Genomic DNA, 23,500 nt, shown 5'->3' with positions numbered 1-23,500 from the left:
AATGAAACGCTGGCGAAGCCAGGCCTAGAGCAGGCGTTAGAGCAGGCTGGGCGAGCCCTTTAGCTCGCGTGGGAGCTGGCGACGCCAGGCCTGGGGCTAGCTACACCTCGCGTTAAGGCTGGCGAGGCTAGGTATGGGGCGAGCTTCAGCTCGCGTGAAGCCTCGCGATGCCAGGTCTGAGGCGCGCACATTCCGAACTTTGAAGGCTTATTTCATCTCCTGGTTTGACTAGGACTTGGCGTACGCATTTAGATCTTTTCCTACACATATAAATAGACCTAAAACACCACTTTTGAAGGACTCTTGGCAATTAGAGGCAAGGATAGCTCGTGGAACAACTGTTGGGAGCTAGACTCATCGATTTCTACATCCCTTTATCCGTACTTTGTAATTTAATTATGCAAAATATTATGGATATTGTTACTATGAGCATGAGTAGCTAAACTCCTAATCTAAGATTTTGATGGAACCTATTAAAAGATGATTTTCTTGTTACGTTAATATAGATTTGCCGTAGTATTTTCTCTATTTGTTCAACTACAATATAATTGTGGTTGATTGAAGGGCCCTCAACTGGTTGTGCCTATTTAGTATGTATTACTCGGGAGAGAGTGCATATTTAGGTAGTTGTTGAACAACATCACTCCTAGCGTATATGAGGGATCAATACGAAGGGTTTAAAGGTGGGATTAAGGATAACGAAACCTTGGTGCGATCCGAGTGAGCCGTACTTAATAACAGCTAGCGTAATTCGGGAGAATATGTCTAGTAAATTGTGGTAATTACTCGAGAGAGAATTACGACAGTCAGAGTGCTCATGATCGATAGAGAAGACTTAGGCGAATTTATAGAAAACATAGAGAAAAAGATTCCGGCAATAGGGGAAATCACAACCTTAGATCATTCCACAACTAGTCTACAACCCGTTAGTAGTTAGTTATTAATTGTTGCATTTTCATTACGTAATATTTAGTTAGTAAACATCTAAATTGTTACTTAAATATTTCTGAAGATTGATTGCGTGAGTTCGTGCGAGTCTAGTAGTTGTGTTTGATAGGTTAATTCCTTGTGAGATTCGACTCCGGACTTATTAGCCGGAATATATTTGCAACGACCGCTTAGTCCTTTTTATAAGGCATAGTTGGGTGTAATTAAATTTTGGCGTCGTTACCGGGGATTTAACGGTGTTATTAATTGTAGCTAAAAGAATTGCTAGAATTCTTAGTGTAGTCAATTTTCTTCATTTTGAACCAAATACATTGAAATTCTGACGTTTGTAGTCTTGGGTGCTACAGGTGCATGCCTAGAAACTCCTCAAGAATTGGTGAATTGTTCGAAGCATTATCACAGGAGAATCTCAGACTTGGCTTAATTCACTCCCCATAAACTCTATCACTACTTGGGAGGAATTAGTCAAGCAATTTGTAAACAAGTTATACCCACCCAATAAGACTGCCAAACAAATTTATGAGATATTGAGCTTCATGCAGAGACCAACAGAAACACTACACGAAACGTGGGAGAGGTTCAAGGGTGTGCTGGTTAAGTGTTCACATCATGGCATTCCAGAGCAAATGTTGGGGCAAAGGTTCTACATGGGATTGGCAGACAACTTAAAGTCCAATGTTGATGCTTTAGCGGGTGGAGCATTTTTGAGCAAATCACTCAGAGAATACAAGATCCTACTCGATAAAATGGCTCAAAACTCAGGATGGATGACAAGAGACTCAACGATCACTCCTGTAGTTCACTCTGTGGCTTTGGACCCAAACAACTCTATAGCCAAAAATATGGCCCCTCTGATGACACAAATGAGTATCCTCACCAAGAAGATCGATGAATCATGCCAGAAGAAGCATGTACACATAGTTTATGCAACTAATAGGGGCTTATGTACACCATGCATTAACCAACCTTATGTATGCTCGTAGAGTGCGGCAGGTGACAATCAGCACTATCAGGAAGATATAAACTATGTAGCCAACTATGGGGGATAGAGGCAAGGTGGTCACAATTGGGGACAACAGAATCAACAATATAGACCAGCACAGCAACAGTACAATAACAATAACAATCCTGGAGCTATGCGACCACAGAGTCAAGTGGTGCCTTACCAAAGGCAACAAGGTTACAACCAACAAAATCAGCAACTAGCTTATCAACAACCTCAACAACAACAGATTGTGAGACAAGATGATGGGTTTGCTGAACTTAAGGGAATGCTGGACAGCAACAACAAAATATTGCAACAACTGATCGGGTCCACTAGAAAAATGCAAGAGAGAGTGGACTCGCATGAATCTGCGATAAAGGGTATCGAGATTCAATTAGGATAGATTTCTATGGCTCTAAACAATCATTTCCAAGGGACATTACCTGCAGACACACAAGTCAATCCAAAAGATCAGGGCTAGAAATAACTTATGGCAGTGAGTCTACGAAATGGTAGAGACCTAGATCTGGAGCAAGAGATTGCTCGCGAAAGCCGACCTACAGAAATACTTGTGCCAGTACCCATTGAGATAGATGATTCAACAGGGTTAACTGAGGTGACGGTACAACATGCACAAGAGAGCACAAGAAAAGAAAAAGATATTGCGAAGGAGACTGAGGTAGCACAAGAAACGACAGTAGAAGCAGTGCCTGAGCAAGATAAAACTCAAATCACAGGAAAGAAGCGACCTCCAGCACCATTCCCCCAGAGATTGGCCAAATATCAGAAGGACGAGCAATATAAGAAATTAATGGAGATGTTGAAACAAATACAGGTGAACATTCCACTGATTGATGCGTTGCGGGAGATGCATGTGTATGCTAAAATGATGAAAGATTTAATGTCTCGCAAATTCGACTTCCAAGACTTGTCCACTGTTACATTGACACAGACCTGTAGTGCAGTCATGACGAGACTCATAGCTGAGAAGTTGTCAGACCCAGGGAGTTTCACAATCCCATGCACGAGAGGCAGCTATGCTTTTGCTAAAGCATTGTGTGATTTAGGGGCAAACATAAACTTGATGCCCTTGTCTATCTACAAAAGGTTAGGCTTTGGTAGACCCACGTCCATGTTACTACAGCTAGCCGACCGGATAGTGAAGAGGCCCTCTGGTATCCTTGATGATGTATTAGTACAGGTTGGGAGGTTTGTGTTCCCAACAGATTTTGTCATTCTAGACTGCCGGGTTAACGAGGAGATTCCTATAATTTTGGGAAGACCATTCTTGGCCACTGGGAGAGCTTTAATTGACTGTGAAACTGGAGAGCTCAAAATGAGACTAAATGATGAAGAAATAACATTCAACATGCAGAAATCTATGCGGCGACCAACTAAATTTGCTAACTGCTCTCTAATAGAAGCCGTGGATGTAATTTTGGAGGAGGCAGATGAGACCTTGAATGCTAAAGACCCTCTAGCAGCCTGTCTCTTGAACTTAGATGAAGTAAATGGAGAGGATTTGGCGGAGTGGGTGCTGGATCTTGAAGGCCAAGGGTTTTGGAAAAGAGAGCTCGAATTTAAGCCTTTGCACTTAGAAGAAAGAAAAATTCCTCCATCTAATCCATCGATAGAAGAACCACCAAAGTTGGAACTGAAGCCGCTACCACCTCACCTCAGGTATGCTTTCTTGGGACCTAACTCGACTTTACCTATTATTATCTCATCTGGGTTGTTAGATGTGTAGAAAGAACATCTTTTGCAGGTATTGAGTGAGTGCAAAACTGCAATTGGTTAGACCATTACAGACATTAAGGGTATCAGCCTGGCCTTCTGCATACATAAGATTCTACTGGAAGATGGCCACAAACCTTCCAGAGAACATCAAAGAAGGTTGAAACCCAACATGAAGGAAGTTGTGAAAAAAGGAGGTGATAAAGTGGTTAGATGCGGGGATCATTTTCCCCATTTCCGACAGCAACTGGATCAGCCCAGTCCAATGTGTGCCTAAGAAAGGTAGGATGATTGTAGTGCAAAACGAGAACAATGAGTTTATATCAACAAGAACAGTCTCGGGATGACGAATTTGTATGGACTACAGAAGATTGAACAAGGCCACCCGAAAAGACCATTTTCCCTTGCCGTTCATTGATCAAATGTAGATAGATTGACTGGGAAGTCCCACTTTTGCTTTCTGGATGGATACTCAGGGTATAATCAAATCTCCTTTGCCTCGGAAGATAGAGAGAAACCATCATTCACCTGTCCATATGGCGTCTACGCCTTCCGTAGGATGCCGTTCGGCCTATGTAATGCACCCGCCACATTTCAAAGGTACATGATGGCCATCTTCACTGATATGGCAGAGGACATCATGGAGGTCTTTATGGATGATTTCTCGGTGGTGGGAGACTCATTCAATGATTGCCTAAGGAATTTGAAAAGAGTGCTGAAAAGATGTGTCGAGACTAATCTGGTGCTCAATTGGGAAAAGTGACATTTCATGGTACAAGAAGGTATAATCTTGGGGCACCTAGTGTCGAGTAAGGGCATTGAGGTAGATCGTGAAAAGGTTGATGTGATCGAAAAGCTTCCACCACCCACTTCCATCAAAGCAATAAAAAGTTTCCTTGGCCACGCCTAGCACATTATTCGCCTTGCATTTTATATGCTTTAATAATAAATTACACTTTATTTGCGCGTAATGGATTCTATTTTATGTGTAGGTGAACTGGAGATGAAAGTAGAGCAAAAGGAATAAGTAAAGTCTAAAGCGGGCTCAAAAATAATTGAAAAGAAGAAAGAAAGAAGTGAGCAGCTGACAAATGAAAAGCTGGCAAAGCCAGGCCTAGAGCAGGCATTAGAGCAGGCTGGGCGAGCCCTTTAGCTCGCATGAGAGCTGGCGACGATAGGCCTAGGGCGAGCTACACCTCGCGTTAAGGCTGGCGAGGCCAGATCTTGGGCGAGCTTCAGCTCGCGTGAAGCCTCGCGAGGCCAGGTCTGAGGTGCACATATTCCGAACTTTGAAGGCTTATTTTGTCTCTTGGTTTGACTAGGACTTGGCGTACCCATTTAGATCTTTTATTACACATATAAATACACCTAAAACGCCACTTTTGAAGGACTCTTGGCAATTGGAGGCACGGATAGCTCGTGGAACAACCGTTAGGAGTTAGACTACTCGATTTCTACATCCCTTTATCCGTACTTTGTAATTTAATTATGAAAAATATTGTGGATATTGTTACTATGAGCATGAGTATCTAAACTCCTAATCTAAGGTTTTGATGGAACCTATTGAAGGATGATTTTTTTGTTACGTTAATATAGATTTGTTGTAGTATTTTTTCTATTTGTTCAACTAAAATATAATTGTGGTTGATTGAAGGGCCCTCAATTGGCTATGCCTATTTAGTATGTATTACTCGGGAGAGAGTGCATATTTAGGTAGTTGTTGAACAACATCACTCCTAACATATATGAGGGATCAATACGAAGGGTTTAAATGTGGGATTAGGGATAACGAAACCTTGGTGCGATCCGAATGAGCCGTACTTAATGACAACTAGCGTAATTCGAGAGAATATGTCTAGTAAATTGTGGTAATTACTCGGGAGAGAGTTGCGACAGTCAGAGTGCTCATGATCGATAGAGAAGACTTAGGAGAATTTATAAAAAACGTAGCGGAAAAGATTCCGACAATAGGGGAAATCATAACCTTATATCATTCCACAACTTGTCTACAACCCGTTAGTAGTTAGTTATTAATTGTTGCATTTTTATTACATAATATTTAGTTAGTAAACATCCAAATTTTTACTTAAATATTTCTTAAGATTGATTGTGTGAGTTCGTGCGAGTCTAGAAGCTGTGTTTGATAGGTTAATTCCATGTGGGATTCGACTCCGGACTTATTAGCCGGAATATATTTGCAATGACTGCTTAGTCCTTTTTATAAGGCATAGTTGGGCATGATCATTGCCACTTACAATGGAGTACGATACATTGGTATCATTGTTATGTAAGAAAATGAGTGTCAGCAAATGTTCGGTGAATATTAAAGTAACCGGAAGATATAGGTATTTTGTTACTCCGTAAGAGGTTGCTTGTTATGCTGAGTTTAACATCGAAGAAGATGAAACTATGAAAGATTTTTTGAGGACTCCGGATGAACACCGGGAACATCTTGTGATTAAAATATTGGAAATGTATGTCAAGGCTGAAAACGTTCGCAATAATGAGGTTCCGCAAAGTAGGGATATCCCTCAATCATCGGGTGGTTATTTTGGAGCAGTTTTAGCCGAAGAGGTTCAGGGTGAAAGAGTTTGGCCTAATATAAACTTATCTCCACGGGCGAATGAGGAGCGAGAAAATAATTTCTCCCCTAGTTTACATAATCCACAAGCCAAGTGGTAAACTTCAATTACCATTTGTGTTAAAATGTTTATTTTTATGTATTGAATTTGTATTAACACTTGTATATTCCATAGGGGGTACCGGCCAGATATGAATTTTACAAGTTATGAATCAACGACCAGTTGGAATATGCCTAGTTTTGGTGTGTTGGATCATGGTGGTCCATCTGAGAGTCATCATCAATAGGATAATATGCATCATGGGATACCAACACATTATGATTTGTAAGTGATGTGATAAAGTTTATATGTAAATTTTGGATGAATTTGAGAAACTCATTATTTTATTGGTTGTGCAGTGAAAACGAGCAACTTGAAGATCCTGTCCTTGCTCAATTGCCCGAAGACGGCATATTTAATCGGGATCTGGCAGATGCGCAGAGTCAGGAAGAGAATAGTGATTATGACAACAATGCTGATGAGTCTAGAGATGACACTCCCTTCCCTGATGAGGGTGATGATGATGAGAACGAGAATGCTGAACATGATTTGACGAGGGATCATGCTCCACCTCCCGTTAGACCAAGAGTGTATGATTTCCATGTGTTGTTTCATTCAAGGGAGATTCCTTACCTTGATTATTTGCCAAGTATGCCGAATGTGGATGCCCTCACAAGGGATCTTTAATCGAACAGCAATGTGGGATAAATCTAGAGCAACGGTGCTGTCAAAGGGCATGCTTTTTGCTGATAAAGTGTGCCTAAGCAGGGTGATACGAATATACAACATAAAAGAGTGTCGTGAGATCGTGGTTCATGAGTCATCTCCGGAAGTATACAAGGTTATTTGTCGTAGATGGTTTCGATGTTGTAATTGGATGCTGTATACGAGGAAGCTAAAACAAATATGTGGGTTGTGAGTAACTACACTGACACCCATAATTGTGAAATGGACACATTCAGTGGGAATCATTTTAACTTTAATGTTGACTTGGTTTCTCTTGTCTTGATTCCACATATTGAAGCGTCCATAAGGTACAAGATCAAAGAGTGTATAACATCTGTCCACCGGGTATATGGATATACCATTACCAAAAGAAAGACATTTCTCGGACGCAAACGTGCATTTGAAATTGTTTGTGGTAACCTATATTCTCTGAGAGCATGCAGATAAGCTACAGGCAACCCATCAACCGGCAACCCAAAAAGAACCTCCACGTCTTCAAGCGTGATAGTCGCCTCGCCGATGGGTAGATGAAACGTGTGTGTCTTCGGTCGCCACTGCTCTATCATAGTCGTGATCAACGCACAGTCGAACTGCAATCGGCCGATCTCTATGATTCTGTAGAAACCCGTATCCTGAAGGCGTCTAACTATACGGGGATGGAGTGTATGGGCCCTAATGAACTCCCACATATCATCTATACGTATGGCGCAGAATGTCTGGGACAAACACTGCCCATCCCATATGTATGAAGACCTATGGTCTGCCTGTAGCAACAGTAGCTCTAGCGATATAAGTCTGGGATGCACAGGCGGAACCTCCATGACAATGACTGTAAATTGAACAATATTAATTAAAGTATTTTTCTTTTTGATTTCTTAACATCTTGCCATCATAAATAATTTTATTGGAAATGGATTGTTGTGTTCTTAATTAGGGAGTATGTGAATCTTTTACCAATGGATATATGTCAATTTAGTGAATCAGAACTATGTGATGAAATTAAATACTATACTTCTGTCTTATCTGTTGATGTAAGAGGAAGTTTTACTGTCGGAAAAGAAGTGTTCACTGGAGAGAACAAAAGCATGTGTTGATGAGTGAGAAAGATCTAAAATTTGCTGGAAGTTAGACTTAGAAGCTTTTCAAATTTGTTTGGGATAAGCTGCTTAAAAATAAATGCCATGAAAAGTTTCAAGTACTTGTAAAAAGCATGAACATTTTTTTGGAATATATACTTGCAGCTTTTCAAATTTGTTTGGAAGGAACCGCTGGAAGCTTAAAATTGTTCAATGACATTTTTAAAATTTTCCAATTATTTGTAAAATTTGAAAAGCTATGATCAGCATACTTCCTTTAACAATTAAAAAAATTCTAAAAGCTATGAAAATCACTTTTCTTTCTCTAATCAGCTAATTCAGGTATATTCTTGTTTTCTATAGGTGGAGTTCTACTTCAGTGATTTAAATTTGGCAACGACTGACAATTTGATACGGCATATGATCAAGGATCCCGAAACATATGGTGAGTGTTCTTATTCCCTGCTTGACTAATCTTGTTTTGATTGATATTTTGAAGTTAATATTTCTTCATGATCTTCCTTGTTTGTACTTTGCTACAGTACCAATATCTGTGGTTGCATCATTCAAGAAGATTAAAGCTCTAATAGGTAGTCATGCCCAGCTTGCCGAAATTCTGCGGAGCTCAATAAATCTTGTCAGTTCTCTTTTCATCTCCTCACCATCCTCATCTCCACCATTAAAATCACTCTTTGTGCTTCCCCTGTGCAAGATCCTGCAGTCATTGCTATCTTGCAATTTTTTTCTTTCTGATGTTCATTTTGATAAATATATTGTAATATCTTTAATATTAAAATTTATTCGATATTTTTACTATATTGTTACTTAAGTTGATATATTTTCTATATTATAATTTTATATGTTAATTTATTATTTTATATGTTGGTTTATCATTTTATACGTTAGTTTATAAGAAGTAACGACTTTTGCAGTTTCTCTCTGCTCTCGCTTCCCCCCCCCCCAACGGTCATAACCCATCCCCAGCGCAACGGTCACTAGCAGCCGGTGACCTCCCCACACCGGCGACCACCCCCACCAGCTGGTAAGCACCCCTCCTCCATCGTCTCTCTCGCCTTTATCCCTCATCTCTGTCGCCCCACCCCCTTCTCCCCTACCTAGCAAGTTACCCCCCCCCCTCCCCTATCTGTCACGCCTCCCATTCCCTTCTCTCTATTCTTTCTTCTTTCCCCCTTCCCCGCTCCCAAGCTTGAGCAGCAACACTGCCAGCATCGTTTGCCCTCTGCTCATTTCCTTTCCGCTCCATCTCTCCCTTAGTTTCCTTTTTCTTTGTGCTTTTTTGCTACGGATGGGGCTTCACTAGTGGTAGCGGTGATAGCCCCCTCCCCCCCTCCCCCGTTTGTTTAGCTTCGTGGTATTTTGTGTATTTCAGGTTAGGGTCGGTGGCTATTGGCGGCAAGTGGGACGTGCGTGTGCAAACTGTGAAGAATATCTTTAACCTGGGTGAGTGTCAGCAAGGGGCCGCGGGAGTTGGAAGTGAACGCGCTTGGTGGCCGCAACACAGTCGTGTATACCAAGACAATTCCCAGGTTCTACTCGCGGGAGTTGGTACCTCCCGTTTTCCAGCTTCCCTTCTTTGTATTAGTTAAATTGTTGTCATCTTAGTTCGTATTAGTCTATTCACCAAATTAATGTGCATGTAGTAGCAACTTGTCTTCTCTAGTTTGGTTTGTCGCCTAGTGTGTGTTAGTGTTTTCCCTTAGTCTGTTGTAGGTATTGTTGATACCAAATTTTTCCCTCATATTTTCTAAAAATGCATATATACTTTCAACATGGCATATTTGCATCATCATTTAGTTTACAAACCTATACAAGCATTTTCTATAATTTTTCATAATTTTTAGAGCTTTTAAATTGATTACTTGAATAATTATTAATTACTCCTTTAAAGTATTTGATGATGACTTAACTAGTTAAAGTTACTATTTTCGCACCTATAATACATGTTTCAAATATCTTACTCCATTTTATGTAATTACATTAATATTGTTAAGTTATTTGTGTAATTTTACAGTAATAGCCTATATCTGTACAGAAATGCTCTTTATTTATATTACTTATGTCAAAAATAGTATTTTATATTTTTATAATATAAAGTTGTTATTGTTAAGCATTTCAGTGTATAAATAATATTTTTACTTATTTTCAAGCATTTTTATGAATTATTTTCGTGTATTTAAATAATAGCCTAGCTTTAAACTAATTTTCTGAACCAAATTGGCTCAATATCTTTAGCCCAACCCTTGGACTTAGACCAAACGACCCCTTAGTTATAACCCCGGTCGGGACCCGGTCCGCGAACCGCCCGCTTCTCCTCTAATCCTGACCAATGATCAACGGCCCCTAGCCATTCCCCCGTTTTAATTAACTACCCATCACCCAAACCCTAACCCCATTTCCTAAACCCGCCGCCCCTAAACTCTCTCATCTCTCTTATTCTCTGATTAAACCCTAGCCGTCATAACCCTTAATCCTCTCTGATCGACTCAAACATGGAATCAATCCATGATCTACTTACCTATTTTGTGATACTCTATCATTATACGCATGTTTATGGTGTTACTTAGTTCCTGCCATGTGTTACTTAGTTCTTGCCCTATTTTTGGCAAGAACTACTTCTCAAGAACGGACCGATTTACTTTGATTATGTGAGGATCTGGACGATCTTTCGTCTATATGCATGTTATATTGAACGATTCTTGCATTATTTGTTCGATTCAAGTCGTCAGTCCCAACTAAGGTTTGAGACTTTCCTTTTTTTTTTTCCTTTACTGATTTTTCGATTTATTGATCCTTTTCCGTGTTTGACTATTCTTTTTCCTATTTTCTACTTTATTTTGCCCTAAATCTGACTCTAAATAATTTTTGGTACGATATTTTCCTTATTCTCTGTTTAATCTTCTATATTCTTTTATTTTTAGTATTATTTGCGTGATAGTTGTTATTTCCGGTTGATTTACTGAACCCCTTGGTTCACGCCCTAAAAATAATCGATTTTAATTGACTCTAGTATATCTTTCCTTATTTGTGTTTGAATAATTTATTTTACATGTTTACTTGGTTGATTTCTACACTATATAAACCCCTCCCCTAAAACCCCTTGAAGAGACCTCGGAATCTCCTAATCACTGCTATTATTCTCATTATTCTCCTCCTTTTACTTACTCATTCACTCTGTTACACTCGAATATTTTGTGAAATTCTGGGCCGGCTGAAAGCCAAGACTATTAAATGACCTCCTTCGGTGCAAGCACTGCCCGGAGCCCTTCTCGAGGCTCTTGTGAACTCTGAAGCATCAGAGATCTGGGGTTCTTGCTATTAAGCTCTTTACTATCCTTCTGTTCGTATAATTTTTGCTACTGGTTAGTGCTTTAACCCCTGCAATGTTAATTTTCTTTCTTTCCTTCTGCATACTTATATGTGTTTGAATTATACGAGTACAATTTAGTTTGTGAATCCCTGATATAGCACTATTATGATAATGCTCGATAATCTTTTGTCATCCTATGATAGTTGAATGCCTGAGATAGTTTACTGCTTTGTCCTTAATTTGTGTTAGGATGGTCTGCACTTCTATGTTGGTTCTTTGTTTTCTTCTTGAATTAGTCCTGTACCTCTAGCATCTGAATATATTTCAGTTTTGAGTTTCAATGCGTGCCTATTTTGATCTAAATATGACTGTTGCGGCCATATGTTGTTAGTTATAGAGTTTCTTCATACCTTGCTTTGGATACTACTACAACTCTATGGAAATCTCCCTCTATGAATCATTTAGTGCTGAGTTTTGTGTCTGATTGATTGTTCTTTGTGTACTAGCCACAACTATATAGAACACTGCTTTAAGGTTCACTCTAAAACATGTTTTCCTTAGCATCACTTAGTATGTTAAGATAAACATTCATTTCTGCCTCAACTATGATCTTGCTCCCATGCTAATATGTGTTTCCAGTCTGTTTTTAATGTCTTACCTCTTCAGTGTTTATCACAATGTCTAAATACTGATTAGTATGACCCTAAGATGCATGCTTAGCTTAATCTAAACTTCTTAGGTCTCAATTGGTTTAATGTCATGAATGATAATCTATGTATATCTTGCAAACTTGTTGCTTCCCCAATTTCTTTCAATATGAGACTATCTATGTGGTGCTTTGCTGTCTTGCTGAACCTACTGGCCTGCTTGATTAGTTGCTCTGTATGCTTAACTTGGTATAGTACTTAATTTCTATCCCTCTATCATTATCCACCTCCTTATTTATCACTCGTGCTATTCTGAATTCTCATTCTTAGCCGACTGAAAGCCAAGGCTATCTAGGTTTTGTTGTCGACCTCCCTAGTGTGAGTACTTCTCGGGGTCCAATTGAGACTCTTGTGAACTCTGACACACTAGGGTTTGGTCCTTAGTCACTCCCTCAACCTCCAAAACTATTCCTACTATTCCATTTCCCCATGTCATGTACTGTGTGTCTGAATTTGGTAGTTTCAAGTGGCGCAACACTTGGTGTTGTGGTTAAGTAAATTGGTTTGGATCCTTCTATGGACTCTTGAGCCATGTATTGAACGCGACTCTCTGTTGAAGGCCTGGGTATGTTGTAGGAGATGTTGAAGGCCCAGGCAATGCTGGGTAATTATTTGAGCCTACTATGAGTCTGTTCACTGTTATGTAACATTGCTATTTTACTCACTATTAGGCATGTAATAATCTTTGCATAAACAATTGGGGTTGATAGTAAAAGGGAATGGGGTAGATTTAATATTCATATGCGATGGTAGATAACATGCCTATAGGACTTAATGTATTTGCTATATGTGTCGTTCACTCTCTATGTATACTATTAGAAATCATGCCATTAGGAAAATCACACACTCACACAACTTTTATGCTATCAAAGCATAAGTGCTTTATTTATCCCATGTCTACTGCTATGTGTCGCTAGACAGTATGCCTATAGGAAATAAATGCCAATAATTATCCTTCAATTTGCATAACTATACCATGTTCATTAGATATCATGCCTATAGGATTTTAATTATTTAATTCGCTATTGTACCTAGAAAACATGCCTATAGGAGCTAAATATAAAAATCGGTTTCAATCGCCAATCTTTAGAAATCCTGCCTATAAGGTATTACTACTCGCTCTAAAGTGCTGATACTAGACTCTTCAAACGTTGTTTACTGCTTAGCCACGCCACTATTAGAAAGCATGAGCAAATTCTGAGCATTTCCAATATTTTTTACTGTCCCTTACTGTGTAAACCACTTAGAGATCATGCTATAGGTTTTATTAACTTACAATTTATAATCTCAATAAACAACTTAGCAGTATCAGATAATCTCAAACTGGTAATTTAGAAATCATAGGTATAAAGTGGCACCCTGCATCTAAAACTATTTGCACATTTAGATCAGATCATATAGAAACCATGTCTATAGAGCTTAATGACTTCAATCTTCCTCAATTCTGAATCTGTCTAATGCCTAACGTAAAAATATGTTTGCGTGCATTTATTATCTAACTGCGGAGGCTAACTTGAGCTTTTTAACTGTCCTTAAGTGCAATCCTATTTATTTTGAATTGTCGCCTAGTTTTAACATTTTTGAGAGCCTAAGTCAAGTCTAGAACCACCCAAAAAATAGAGGTCCAAATTCCTCATAGGCCATAGGCATGGGACGGGTAGCGCACGCATAAGGCACGATTTAGAATCAACTAGTACGTTTTAGGTAATAACGTAAAGATAGTAATCGGGTAGCAGGAGATGATAGTCTGTGCCCGCTGAATAATACGAGTAACACCCCATCTTGAGGGAGTTACGAAGTATTATTTATGTTGCACGAGGTGATCCTTTAAGCTAAAAAATTTAGGACGCCCCATCTTATTCCCTTTTTATATTTGAATCAAGTGTTTGTATTTCCTCAAAGCCTTTTAATAATAAAATTTCTCAAACTTCTTGCTTTCTCTGTCTTTATTTATCCCACTAATTCATATAATTCAAGTTCAACTGAGACTCGCAGTTGTGGACCTCGAAGAGTGCCTAACACCTTCTCTTCGAGGTAATTTCGAGCCCTTACCCGATCTCTGGTGATGCAAACTAGTCAAACCTGAGTCATATGCGAATAGGTGCCCTAAAGCACCTTAAACCGTTAGGTGACGACTCTCCTCTTTTAATGCCCCATTTAAAAGAGTTGTCACATGTCGAAACCCGATTTTTGAGAGAGAAAAATGGGGGCGCGACAGGTATAGTGGTTGTGGTCTGGGATGGTCGAGAGAGGTCATGTCCTCGGGGAGGGGGAGGGGGAGTGAGGCGGGAATAGGGTAGGGGTTAGGGGGCGGGTCGGGAGGTATGGGAGGTAAGGGGAACAGGGGTGCCTATAGGTTGAGAATTGGGTCATGGGACGTAGGTACATTGACGGGTAAGTATATAGAGTTGGCGAAGATCCTTCGGAAGAGGAGTGTCAATATTGCGTGTGTCCAGGATACGATGTGGGTAGGGTCGAGGGCGAGGGACGCATACGGGTATAAACTTTGGTACTCCGGAGTCCAGAAGGGTAAGAATGGAGTGGGTATCTTGGTGGATAGGGAACTTACAGAGTCTATAGTTGAGGTTAGACGAGTGAATGATAGATTGATGACTATCAAGTTGGTGGTTAGAGAGTGTACCTTAAATGTAGTTAGCGCTTACGCACCGCATGCGGGCATGGATGAGGAGGTTAAACGGCGCTTCTGGGAGGGGTTAGATGAGATTGTGCGCCAGGTTCCGCCTGCTGAGAGGCTATTCATAGGAGGGGATTTCAATGGTCATATTGGATGGTCCGCAGGTGGTTACAGTGAGGTGCATGGAGGCTTCAGTTATGGGGAGAGGAACGGAGGAGGCACCTCACTGTTGGACTTCGCTAAGGCTTTTGGGTTGGTGATTCCGAACTCTAGCTTTCAGAAGAGGGACGAGTATTTGGTTACTTTTCAAAATACGGTGGCGAAGACTCAGATTGACTATCTCCTCTTCATGAGGTGTGATAGAGGGCTGTGCAAGGATTGCAAGGTTATTCCGGGTGAGATTCTTGCGACGCAGCATAGGCTCTTGGTGATGGACGTTGGTATTATATTAAAGAGGAACAAAAGGTCTGTCTGAGGAAGACCGAGAATCAGTTGGGGAGCCTTGACTAAGGATAAAGCCCAAGAGTTGGAGGGGCGGTTATAGGCTATGGGAGCCTGGAGGAGCAGTGGTGACGCGAGCATTATGTGGTCGACGACTACAGACGGTATAAGGGAGGCTGCGAGAAAGGTGTTAGGGGTCTCGACGGACGTCTTTGTTAGGCACAAAGGAGATTGGTGGTGGAATGAAATGGTCCAAGGTAAAGTGGAAGAGAAGACAACGTACCTGAAGTTAGTAGGGAGCACAGGTGATGAGGAGAGGCGAACGTGCATGGAGAGGTATAAGGTAGCTAGGAAGGAAGCTAAGCCGGCGGTCACGGAGGCTAAGACTGCGGCTTATGGTCGTATATACGAGGAACTGGGGGGAAAATGTGGGGAGAAGAAGTTATTCCAGTTGGCCAAGATGAGAGAGAGGAGGGCTTGGGATTTGGATCAAGTGAGATGCATCAATGACGACGATGGTAGAGTATTGATGGAAGATGCCCAGATTAAGAGGAGATGGCAGATTTACTTTCATAAACTTCTGAATGAAGAAGGGGGTGGGGATATTGTGCTAGGTAAACTGGAGCATTTCGAGAGTCATGTGACTTTGGGTACTGCGGGCGCATCGAGGTTGAGGAGGTCGTGGGGCTATGCATAAGATGAGTAGGGGCAGAGCGACCGGGCCAGACAAAATTTCGGTTAAATTTTGGAAGTGTGTGGGTAGAGCAGGTTTGGAGTGGCTGACTGGGTTGTTTAATGTTATTTATAGGGCGAAGAAGATACCTGATGAGTGGAGATAGAGTACGGTGGTTCCGTTGTATAAGAACAAAAGTGATATCCAAAGTTGTAACAATTATAGGGGTATCAAATTAGTGAGCCATACTATGAAAGTTTGGGAGAAGGTGATTGAAGCGAGGGTAAGAATGACGATGTCTATATCCGAAAACCAGTTCGGATTTATACCGGGTCGTTCTACTACAGAAGCTATACACCTTGTTAGGAGGTTGGTGGAACAGTACAGAGAGAGGAAGAAGGATCTGCACATAGTATTTATTGACCTTGAGAAAGCGTATGACAAGGTTCCTAGAGAAGTTCTATAGAGATGCTTGGAGGCAAAAGGTGTGTCGGATGCCTACATTAGGGTGATTAAGGACATGTATAATGGGGCTAAGACTCGGGTTAGGACAGTAGAAGGAGACTCTGAGTATTTTTCGGTTGTTATGGGGTTACACCAAGGTTCTACGCTCAGTCTGTTCTTATTTGCCCTTGTGATAGACGCGTTAACATACCATATTCAAGGGGAATTTCCATGGTGTATGCTATTCGTTGATGTCATAGTTCTCATTGATAAGTCCCGAGCCGGTGTTAACGAGAGGCCGGAGGTTTGGAGACAGGCTCTTGAGTCTAAGGGTTTCAAGCTGAGCAGGACGAAGACGGAATACCTGGAGTGTAAGTTCAGCGCTGAGCCGAGGGAAGTGGGCATGGATGTGAGGCTTGAATCACAGGTCATCCCAAGTAGAGGCAGTTTCAAGTACCTCGGGTCGACTATCCAAGAGGGAGGGGAGATTGACGAGGATGTCACACACCGTATTGGGGTGGGATGGATGAAGTGGAGGTTAGTATCTGGAGTCCTGTGTGACAAGAGAGTACCACTGATATTCAAAGGTAAGTTCTATAAAGCGGTGGTTAGACCGACCATGATGTATGGGGCTGAGTGTTGGTCTGTTAAGAACTCACATATCCAGAAGATGAAAGTAGCAGAAATGAGGATGTTGAGGTGGATGTGCAGGCACACTAGGATGGATAAGATTAGGAATGATGATATCCAGGAAAAGGTGGGCGAGGCTCCCATTGATGACAAGATGCGGGAAGCGAGGCTTAGATGGTTCAGGCATGTACAGAGGAGAAGCCCAGATGCTCCGGTAAGGAGGTGTGAGCGGCTGGCTGTAGAGGGCACGAGAAAAGGTAGATGGCGGCCTAAGAAGTATTAGAGAGAGGTGATCAGGCAGGACATGGCTAGGCTTCAGATTTCCGAGGACATGACCCTTGATAGGAAGCTGTGGAGGTCGAGTATTAGGGTTGTAGGTTAGGAGATAATTGAGTCTAGCCTTACTTCATACCTTTGTGAGACTAGTCTGGTAGGACTTTTGTCTAAGATAGCTAGTGGTAATGTTGTGTCTTACTACTCTTTCATTTCTCATAGTGCCGGGTCTATTTACTGGCTATCGCTTTTGCTTTACATCTATCTTCTGATTTTCATGTTATTGTTATTTTCCCTATAATCTCTGTGGTGGTACTGACATTGTCTCCTTTTGTCTTCTTGAACCGAGGGTCTTTCAGAAACAGCCTCTCTACTCCATCGGGGTAGAGGTAAGGTCTGCGTACACACTACTCTCCCCAGACCCCACTAGTGGGATTTTACTGGGTCATTGTTGTTGTTGTTTATTATTTTATATGTTACTTTATTATTTTATATGTTAGTTTACTATTTTATATATTTTTTTATTAATTTATATGTTAGTTTCTTATTTTATATATTTGTTTTTTATTTTATATGTTAGTTTATTATTTTATATGTTTGTTTTCTTACTCATTCATTTTTTAGTATAATAGAATTAAATAATTAATTTTCATAACTATACATGCTTTAATTATTAAATATTCATATAAAAATACTTAGTTCGACAAATATTGTTATTTTTTAATGTTATTTTCTTACGTTTGTTGACTAGAATTCGAGAGAGTTTTTGTTTGAACTATCATCTTTTTCAGATATTTTTGAGGCTAACAGATAATTAAATGATTAATTTCAATAACTACAAAGATACTACGCAAAAGGGCACTACATTTTACTACACTAAAGGGCACTACACTAAAGGACACTACACTAAAATTACGGGCACAACATAATACTATAGGAAACTAAACAACATTAAAGTCACATATTAATATATGTACAACAATAACATCTAAATAAGATTAATTATTCCTAAAATAATAATTTATCTATTTTACTAATCTTTTTATGAATAATTAATCTAATCAGGATAAAAAATAACAAATTAATTTAATTACAAAACAATCACGAAAATACATATACCACAGTAAAAAATAACTAATTACCATTTTTTATAACTTAAAACATTAATTATTCATAAAATAGCAATTTCTCTATGTTACTAATTTGTTTAGCACACTAATAATATAATTCGGATAAAAATAATAAATTAATTAAATCGCAAAATAATCATGAAATAACATAGAACACAGTAAAAGTAACTAATAGGCATTTTTTATACATGAGTTTTAACAAAAAATAAGTCGGAATACCTCGATTTTAATATTTTTGAAAGTTGAATATTTGATGATTTGGAACCGAAACGAGCAACCTACTATGCGATAACGCCTTAGATACGATGTTAGCTTGCTACAATACCGAGAATCTACATTTTTTATAGGACCGGTGGGCTCCAACCGAGATTTTTTCGTTAAAAATGGGGGGACCGTTGCTGGAATAAAAAAGGGGAAAGGGGGAGTCGCGTATGTGGGGAAGGAAGGAGAAGGCACGCTTTTTATATAGGTATAGCGCGCAATATATATATATGCGCGGTATATATGTGCGCTATACCTTCCCGCTCATTTTAAGTTCAAATATAGCGTAGACAAACGTATCGTTAAGGTATAGTGCGATGAATAACCGCGTTATATATAAAATAGTGTCCAGTCCTTTTTTTTTTATCTATTATGGTCACTAAATTCCAAAAGAAAATCACAATTAGGTTTCGGAACCATAATAATAGATTGAAAACATGCTGAGACAAAATCCCACAAAATGGAATGGAGCTGGTCCCCTAGTAAAAGGACGAATCGAACTATGTACTTAACTACTTATGAGTGATTTCTCAGATTGAGTTAAATCAGTCCGGAATTCAGGGCATCCATGTGCTATTTTGTCCGTCACATACCAATTGAAGTTTCCCTTCCTTTTTTTTTAAAAAAAAATAGCCTTTTAAATACCAATTGAAGTTTTCACCAAGCAAAATTTGTCAAAGAGCTGTGCCCACAAATATAAGTAGTACTTTGTGGGCGTTTGGACATAAGAATATTAAAATTTCAATATATATATATATATATATATATATATATATATATATATATATATCGAGTGAAAATGGTATTTGAAAATTAGATTTGTGTTTGGACATGAATATAATTTTGGGTTATTTTTGAATTTTTGTGAGTGGTCTGAGTAAAAATTTTGAAAAATAGTTTTTTGGAGTTTTTTAAATTTTTAAAAAATTTCAAAAATTTATTTTTATGTGAAAATTAAAAAATTTATGGCCAAACACTGATTTCGAAAAAAAGTAAAAAAAAATCAAAAAAAAGTAAAAAAATTGCTATGTCCACCAGGGCTCTTACTTGATTTTGATAGCAGATGCTTCCCCCCTCATGTAAGGACGGCTTAATTTGGACTATTTTTTTGTCTGCAAATATCGCAACTTCTTGGGAAAGCAAAAGCAAAGAAGCATATAGTGAAACTTAAGTCCAAAAATCTCATGTATATGAATTCCATACTCTTAATTTTAGATGGCAAGCATCCTTCATTTCCAACCAAGAGCTTATGAGTTCGAGTCACCCCAAGAGCAAGGTGGAGAGTTCTTTGAGGAAAGGATGCCGATGGTATATTGAAAACAGCCTATCTATCCAGAATAGGGGTAAGGTCTACGTACACACTACCCTCCTAGTGAAATTATATTGGGTTGTTGTTGTAATGTTTACCTCAGAACTAACGGAGTATTTTTTGTTTTCCATGGTTTTCTTAATCAAGAACATATAAATTTGCCACATATTAATTGATTTTTTTTTTCCCAAGACAAAGTGGTTTTTGTTGAAGATGAATAAATCCCACAATTACGTCTGCCGGGGCTTCAAGATTGATTTACCCAAGCCTTACAACCTGTCACCGTTAATATTAGTCGCCGTCAGCTTCAACCAAACATTAAGCATAGGAAGTATTGTTTTGGAATTATATCTTTCCTAAGTGTGGCTATAAACATAAGGTCTAAAGTTTAATTGCTAAAACTCAGAGGGGTGATTCTTGAAATAACTGAAAGTAAATAACTTTTCAGTTGGATGTAAAGTGACAAAAGGAAAGAACTCTCAGTAAATAGTCCTCCCTCTGCATAAGAAAATAACTTTTTTCGTCAAACACAAACTAAAAAGGGGATATTAAACGAAATTATAATTCCTCCGAAAATTCTATTTTTTTTCAAAAAGAAGAAAGCATTTGCATTCATCATAACTAAGTAAGCTTAATGGATTCAGGCATGTTAAGTTTTCAGATTACATATATATTATAAAGATCGTGTAGTTCCACAATTTTAATACCATTATATTTTGGAATTTATGCTAGATTATTGATTACTATTAAAGTCTATGAATATTACAATCCTTACATAACCAATCGCTAACATCAATTTCTTTCCGTCACATTACACTTAACTCGTCTTTACAATGTAGTTTCACAATCAAGCTTTTCAATTTGCAAAGCAGAAATAACAGAAGAATTCATAACAATTGCAACCATTCTAGACAAACAAAAAAATAAGATGTAAAATGGAAACATTGAAATACAAAGTAGTGACTATTTGTGAGCCCACTCGTAATATTTAAGAAGTCAACTGCTGAAATGGTTCGCGAAGAACGAGAGCTGGTTTTATTGGGCTGCTGATACAATCCCAATCCCAATTGTGGGAGATCTGATTGTACTGGTCCATTCTCATATAGTCCAAACCAAGCTTGGGATGTTGTCATACAGTCCAGCCCAATATTGAGGAGTCTGATTATGTTGGGATGGCATAATATATAGCCCAACCTAATCTTTAGTAAATTATGATGTAAGTTTTTTTGGAAAAATGACATTGTATAGTCGCTCTCAAAATAATAATTGAGAGGATGTAAATAGTTTCAACCACGGGTTAAAAGTGATATTTGTCCAAAGTTGTATGGAGTGACCAGTTTCTACCATGCTATTTAAGCTACTAGCTTTAGTGTACGTGCGTTGCACGTGTGTTTCGCGTCAATCGGTATAAAATATATACAAGAAAAAAAAATTATTGCATATATTGAAAAAATATTTTCTTAACATACAAAGATGATGAATTTAATTGAATTAGTTATATAATAGTTGTAATTATAATATCTTGTTAAATAAGATATAAATATGTTATGTTGGTATATCTCGCCTAACATCTTTTTGAAATACAAGTAATACAAAATTGACTATCAATTTGACCAACGAGGCAATGACAGTATTATATTGCATAAATAAAAATTAAAGAAAAAGTATAAGCTTTTTAAAATAATTGATATTGATAGATTCGTTATATTTACATACCTAAAAATTACTTCAAAAGTACTATAGTCACATTATTTAAAAATCTAAATATTTAGAAGGCATATAAAAAATTACGATCAAAGAAAAATTCGTTTGACTATCAAAATTCGAATACTGCCATATAAATGGGGGCCGGAGGGAGTATGTATTATGTTTTAAGGAAATAGTACATGATTGAAGGATAAGAGGACATGTCAACGCTAAAGGATATGTTCATCCATAAATAATTACATGAGTTATAATTCTTTGTTATAATGAAAAATTAATGTTAAATATAATTTTATAAAAAAAAAGTAAGGATGGTTCATTTCTTACATAAAATTAACATGAACCTCGGCACTTTTTAAGAAGAAATTAGGTTGTATTCAAAGTAAAAAAATAACATATTAAAAATTTAAAAATTAAATACAACAGGGTTAAGAAAAGACTAATAAATTTTTGTTTGATAAGGAGCAATGTTCTCAAAAATTCCCATGTCAAAAGTAGTTAATTAGAATTTCCTTTTTAATAAATTATTTACACTTTATTTACAATTCTATTACTTGTTTAGCTTAAATTAGAATTTCCTTTTTATTAAAAATATTTTTTTTCTTTTATTTAGCTTAAATTTTAGGAAATGAACAAAATCTAATTATTTTTTGAAGGGATCTATACACAAATAGTCGGTTATATTCATTGTTTACTTTTTCTAGCTATAAACATAGATTATACATTGAATATACATTATTATACATATATAATACATAAATTATGCATATATTATACCTTCATCGGCTATTTTTAGTTTAAATGGTTGGGTGAGCGGATATTTGGGTTAATTCTTCTTTATTGAAAACATATTTTTCCCATTTATTTATGTATGAATTTTAGGAATGCATGCTTTTATTTTCTTTTATTTGCGTGAGGAATTTAGAAGTGTTCTATTTTTCTTTTAACTTGTTTGAATTTTTGTTTTACTTGTCGTAAGTATATTTCATAGGATTAGACAAAGTTGTAATTATACTCGGTATATGTCCAAGCAAAGTAGGCATAGTGTGTTAACTTGTATTAACATTGCTCATAATAATATTTCAGTTCGTATATAATCTTTAATCTCTTTTTATAGGAAACAACGTAAATGATAAGTTGGAACGTGATTTCCGAATAAGCTTTTTCAACTTAACTTCAAATACTATTTTTTTCTTCTTCAAATATCACCAAATTATATTCAACATCAATTTCCAAACTAAATATGCTTTAGTTTTATCTATTATTCATCGTAAAATAACAATATTTTATATGTTGTTTTGAAGAAATAGTACATAACTGAGAGATAACAAGATCTGTTATATTACAATGATATATGTTTATCCATAAATAATTATTTTTGAGTTATAATATTCTTAAATTAGAAGACAAATTCACATTAGAATAATTTTAAGTAAGGATGGTTCTTCTCTTACATGAAATTAAATGAACTTGACACTTTCCAAGAACGAATTAAATTGTGTTCAAGATAAAAATATAATACTTACAATTAATGATGTAAATAAAAAGAGATAAAGACTTATATTAAATGCCTAATCCAAACAACTTGTACAAAATTTATACATTAAGTCGGAAATGAAAGCATCAAATCCAATGCATGAAACAAAAACTTATATGTTTACAAAAGACTTTTGAAAAGCTGGTACAAAAGTTTTTAAGAAAAAGAGTACAGTCATTCAATTAAGAACACCAAAATAAAAATGTATTAATTGAACATGTGAATGCAAAATTTAACTATTAATACAGATATATTGATTCAATTCAACTACTAATACAAAAGAATTTTGCTCAAAGAAAGAGAACATGAGAATCCTTAATTTGGTGATCAAAATTTTA

At 37.7% G+C, this 23,500-nt stretch overlaps 2 protein-coding genes and 1 non-coding gene across 3 annotated transcripts; 2 read left to right on the top strand and 1 right to left on the bottom strand.

Moving 5' to 3' along the window:
* Nucleotides 1-1,457: 1,457 nt before the first annotated feature.
* Nucleotides 1,458-1,564, bottom strand: LOC117279037 (small nucleolar RNA R71). The gene has a single exon (XR_004509433.1). It is a non-coding gene; the product is annotated as a small nucleolar RNA R71 (small nucleolar RNA).
* A 13,239-nt stretch (nucleotides 1,565-14,803) lies between these two features.
* LOC138908546 (uncharacterized) lies at nucleotides 14,804-15,235 on the top strand. Its single transcript, XM_070199224.1, has one exon. It carries the CDS (start codon nucleotides 14,804-14,806, stop codon nucleotides 15,233-15,235), a length of 432 nt encoding a protein of 143 aa, XP_070055325.1.
* Nucleotides 15,236-15,307: 72 nt separating this feature from the next.
* LOC138908545 (uncharacterized) lies at nucleotides 15,308-17,231 on the top strand. The gene is made up of 3 exons (XM_070199223.1): nucleotides 15,308-15,815; nucleotides 16,516-16,855; nucleotides 17,030-17,231. The coding sequence occupies exons 1-3, from the start codon at nucleotides 15,308-15,310 to the stop codon at nucleotides 17,229-17,231; spliced, it is 1,050 nt and encodes a 349-aa protein (XP_070055324.1).
* Nucleotides 17,232-23,500: the final 6,269 nt, after the last annotated feature.

Source organism: Nicotiana tomentosiformis, chromosome 3 (assembly GCF_000390325.3).
Source record: "Nicotiana tomentosiformis chromosome 3, ASM39032v3, whole genome shotgun sequence".
Lineage (NCBI taxonomy): Eukaryota > Viridiplantae > Streptophyta > Magnoliopsida > Solanales > Solanaceae > Nicotiana > Nicotiana tomentosiformis.
Note: the sequence above shows the minus strand (reverse complement) of the source record. Positions and strands in the feature narration are given on the sequence as shown.

Coding starts and splice junctions, on each gene's coding strand:
- LOC138908545 (XM_070199223.1), top strand. CDS start 15,308: ATGGGAGCCTGGAGGAGCAGTGGTGACGCGAGCATTATGTGGTCGACG. Junction 15,816..16,515: donor GGGTGGGGATATTGTGCTAG/GTAAACTGGAGC, acceptor CCCTTGTGATAG/ACGCGTTAACATACCATATT. Junction 16,856..17,029: donor GTGGGATGGATGAAGTGGAG/GTTAGTATCTGG, acceptor GTGGATGTGCAG/GCACACTAGGATGGATAAGA.
- LOC138908546 (XM_070199224.1), top strand. CDS start 14,804: ATGGATGAGGAGGTTAAACGGCGCTTCTGGGAGGGGTTAGATGAGATT.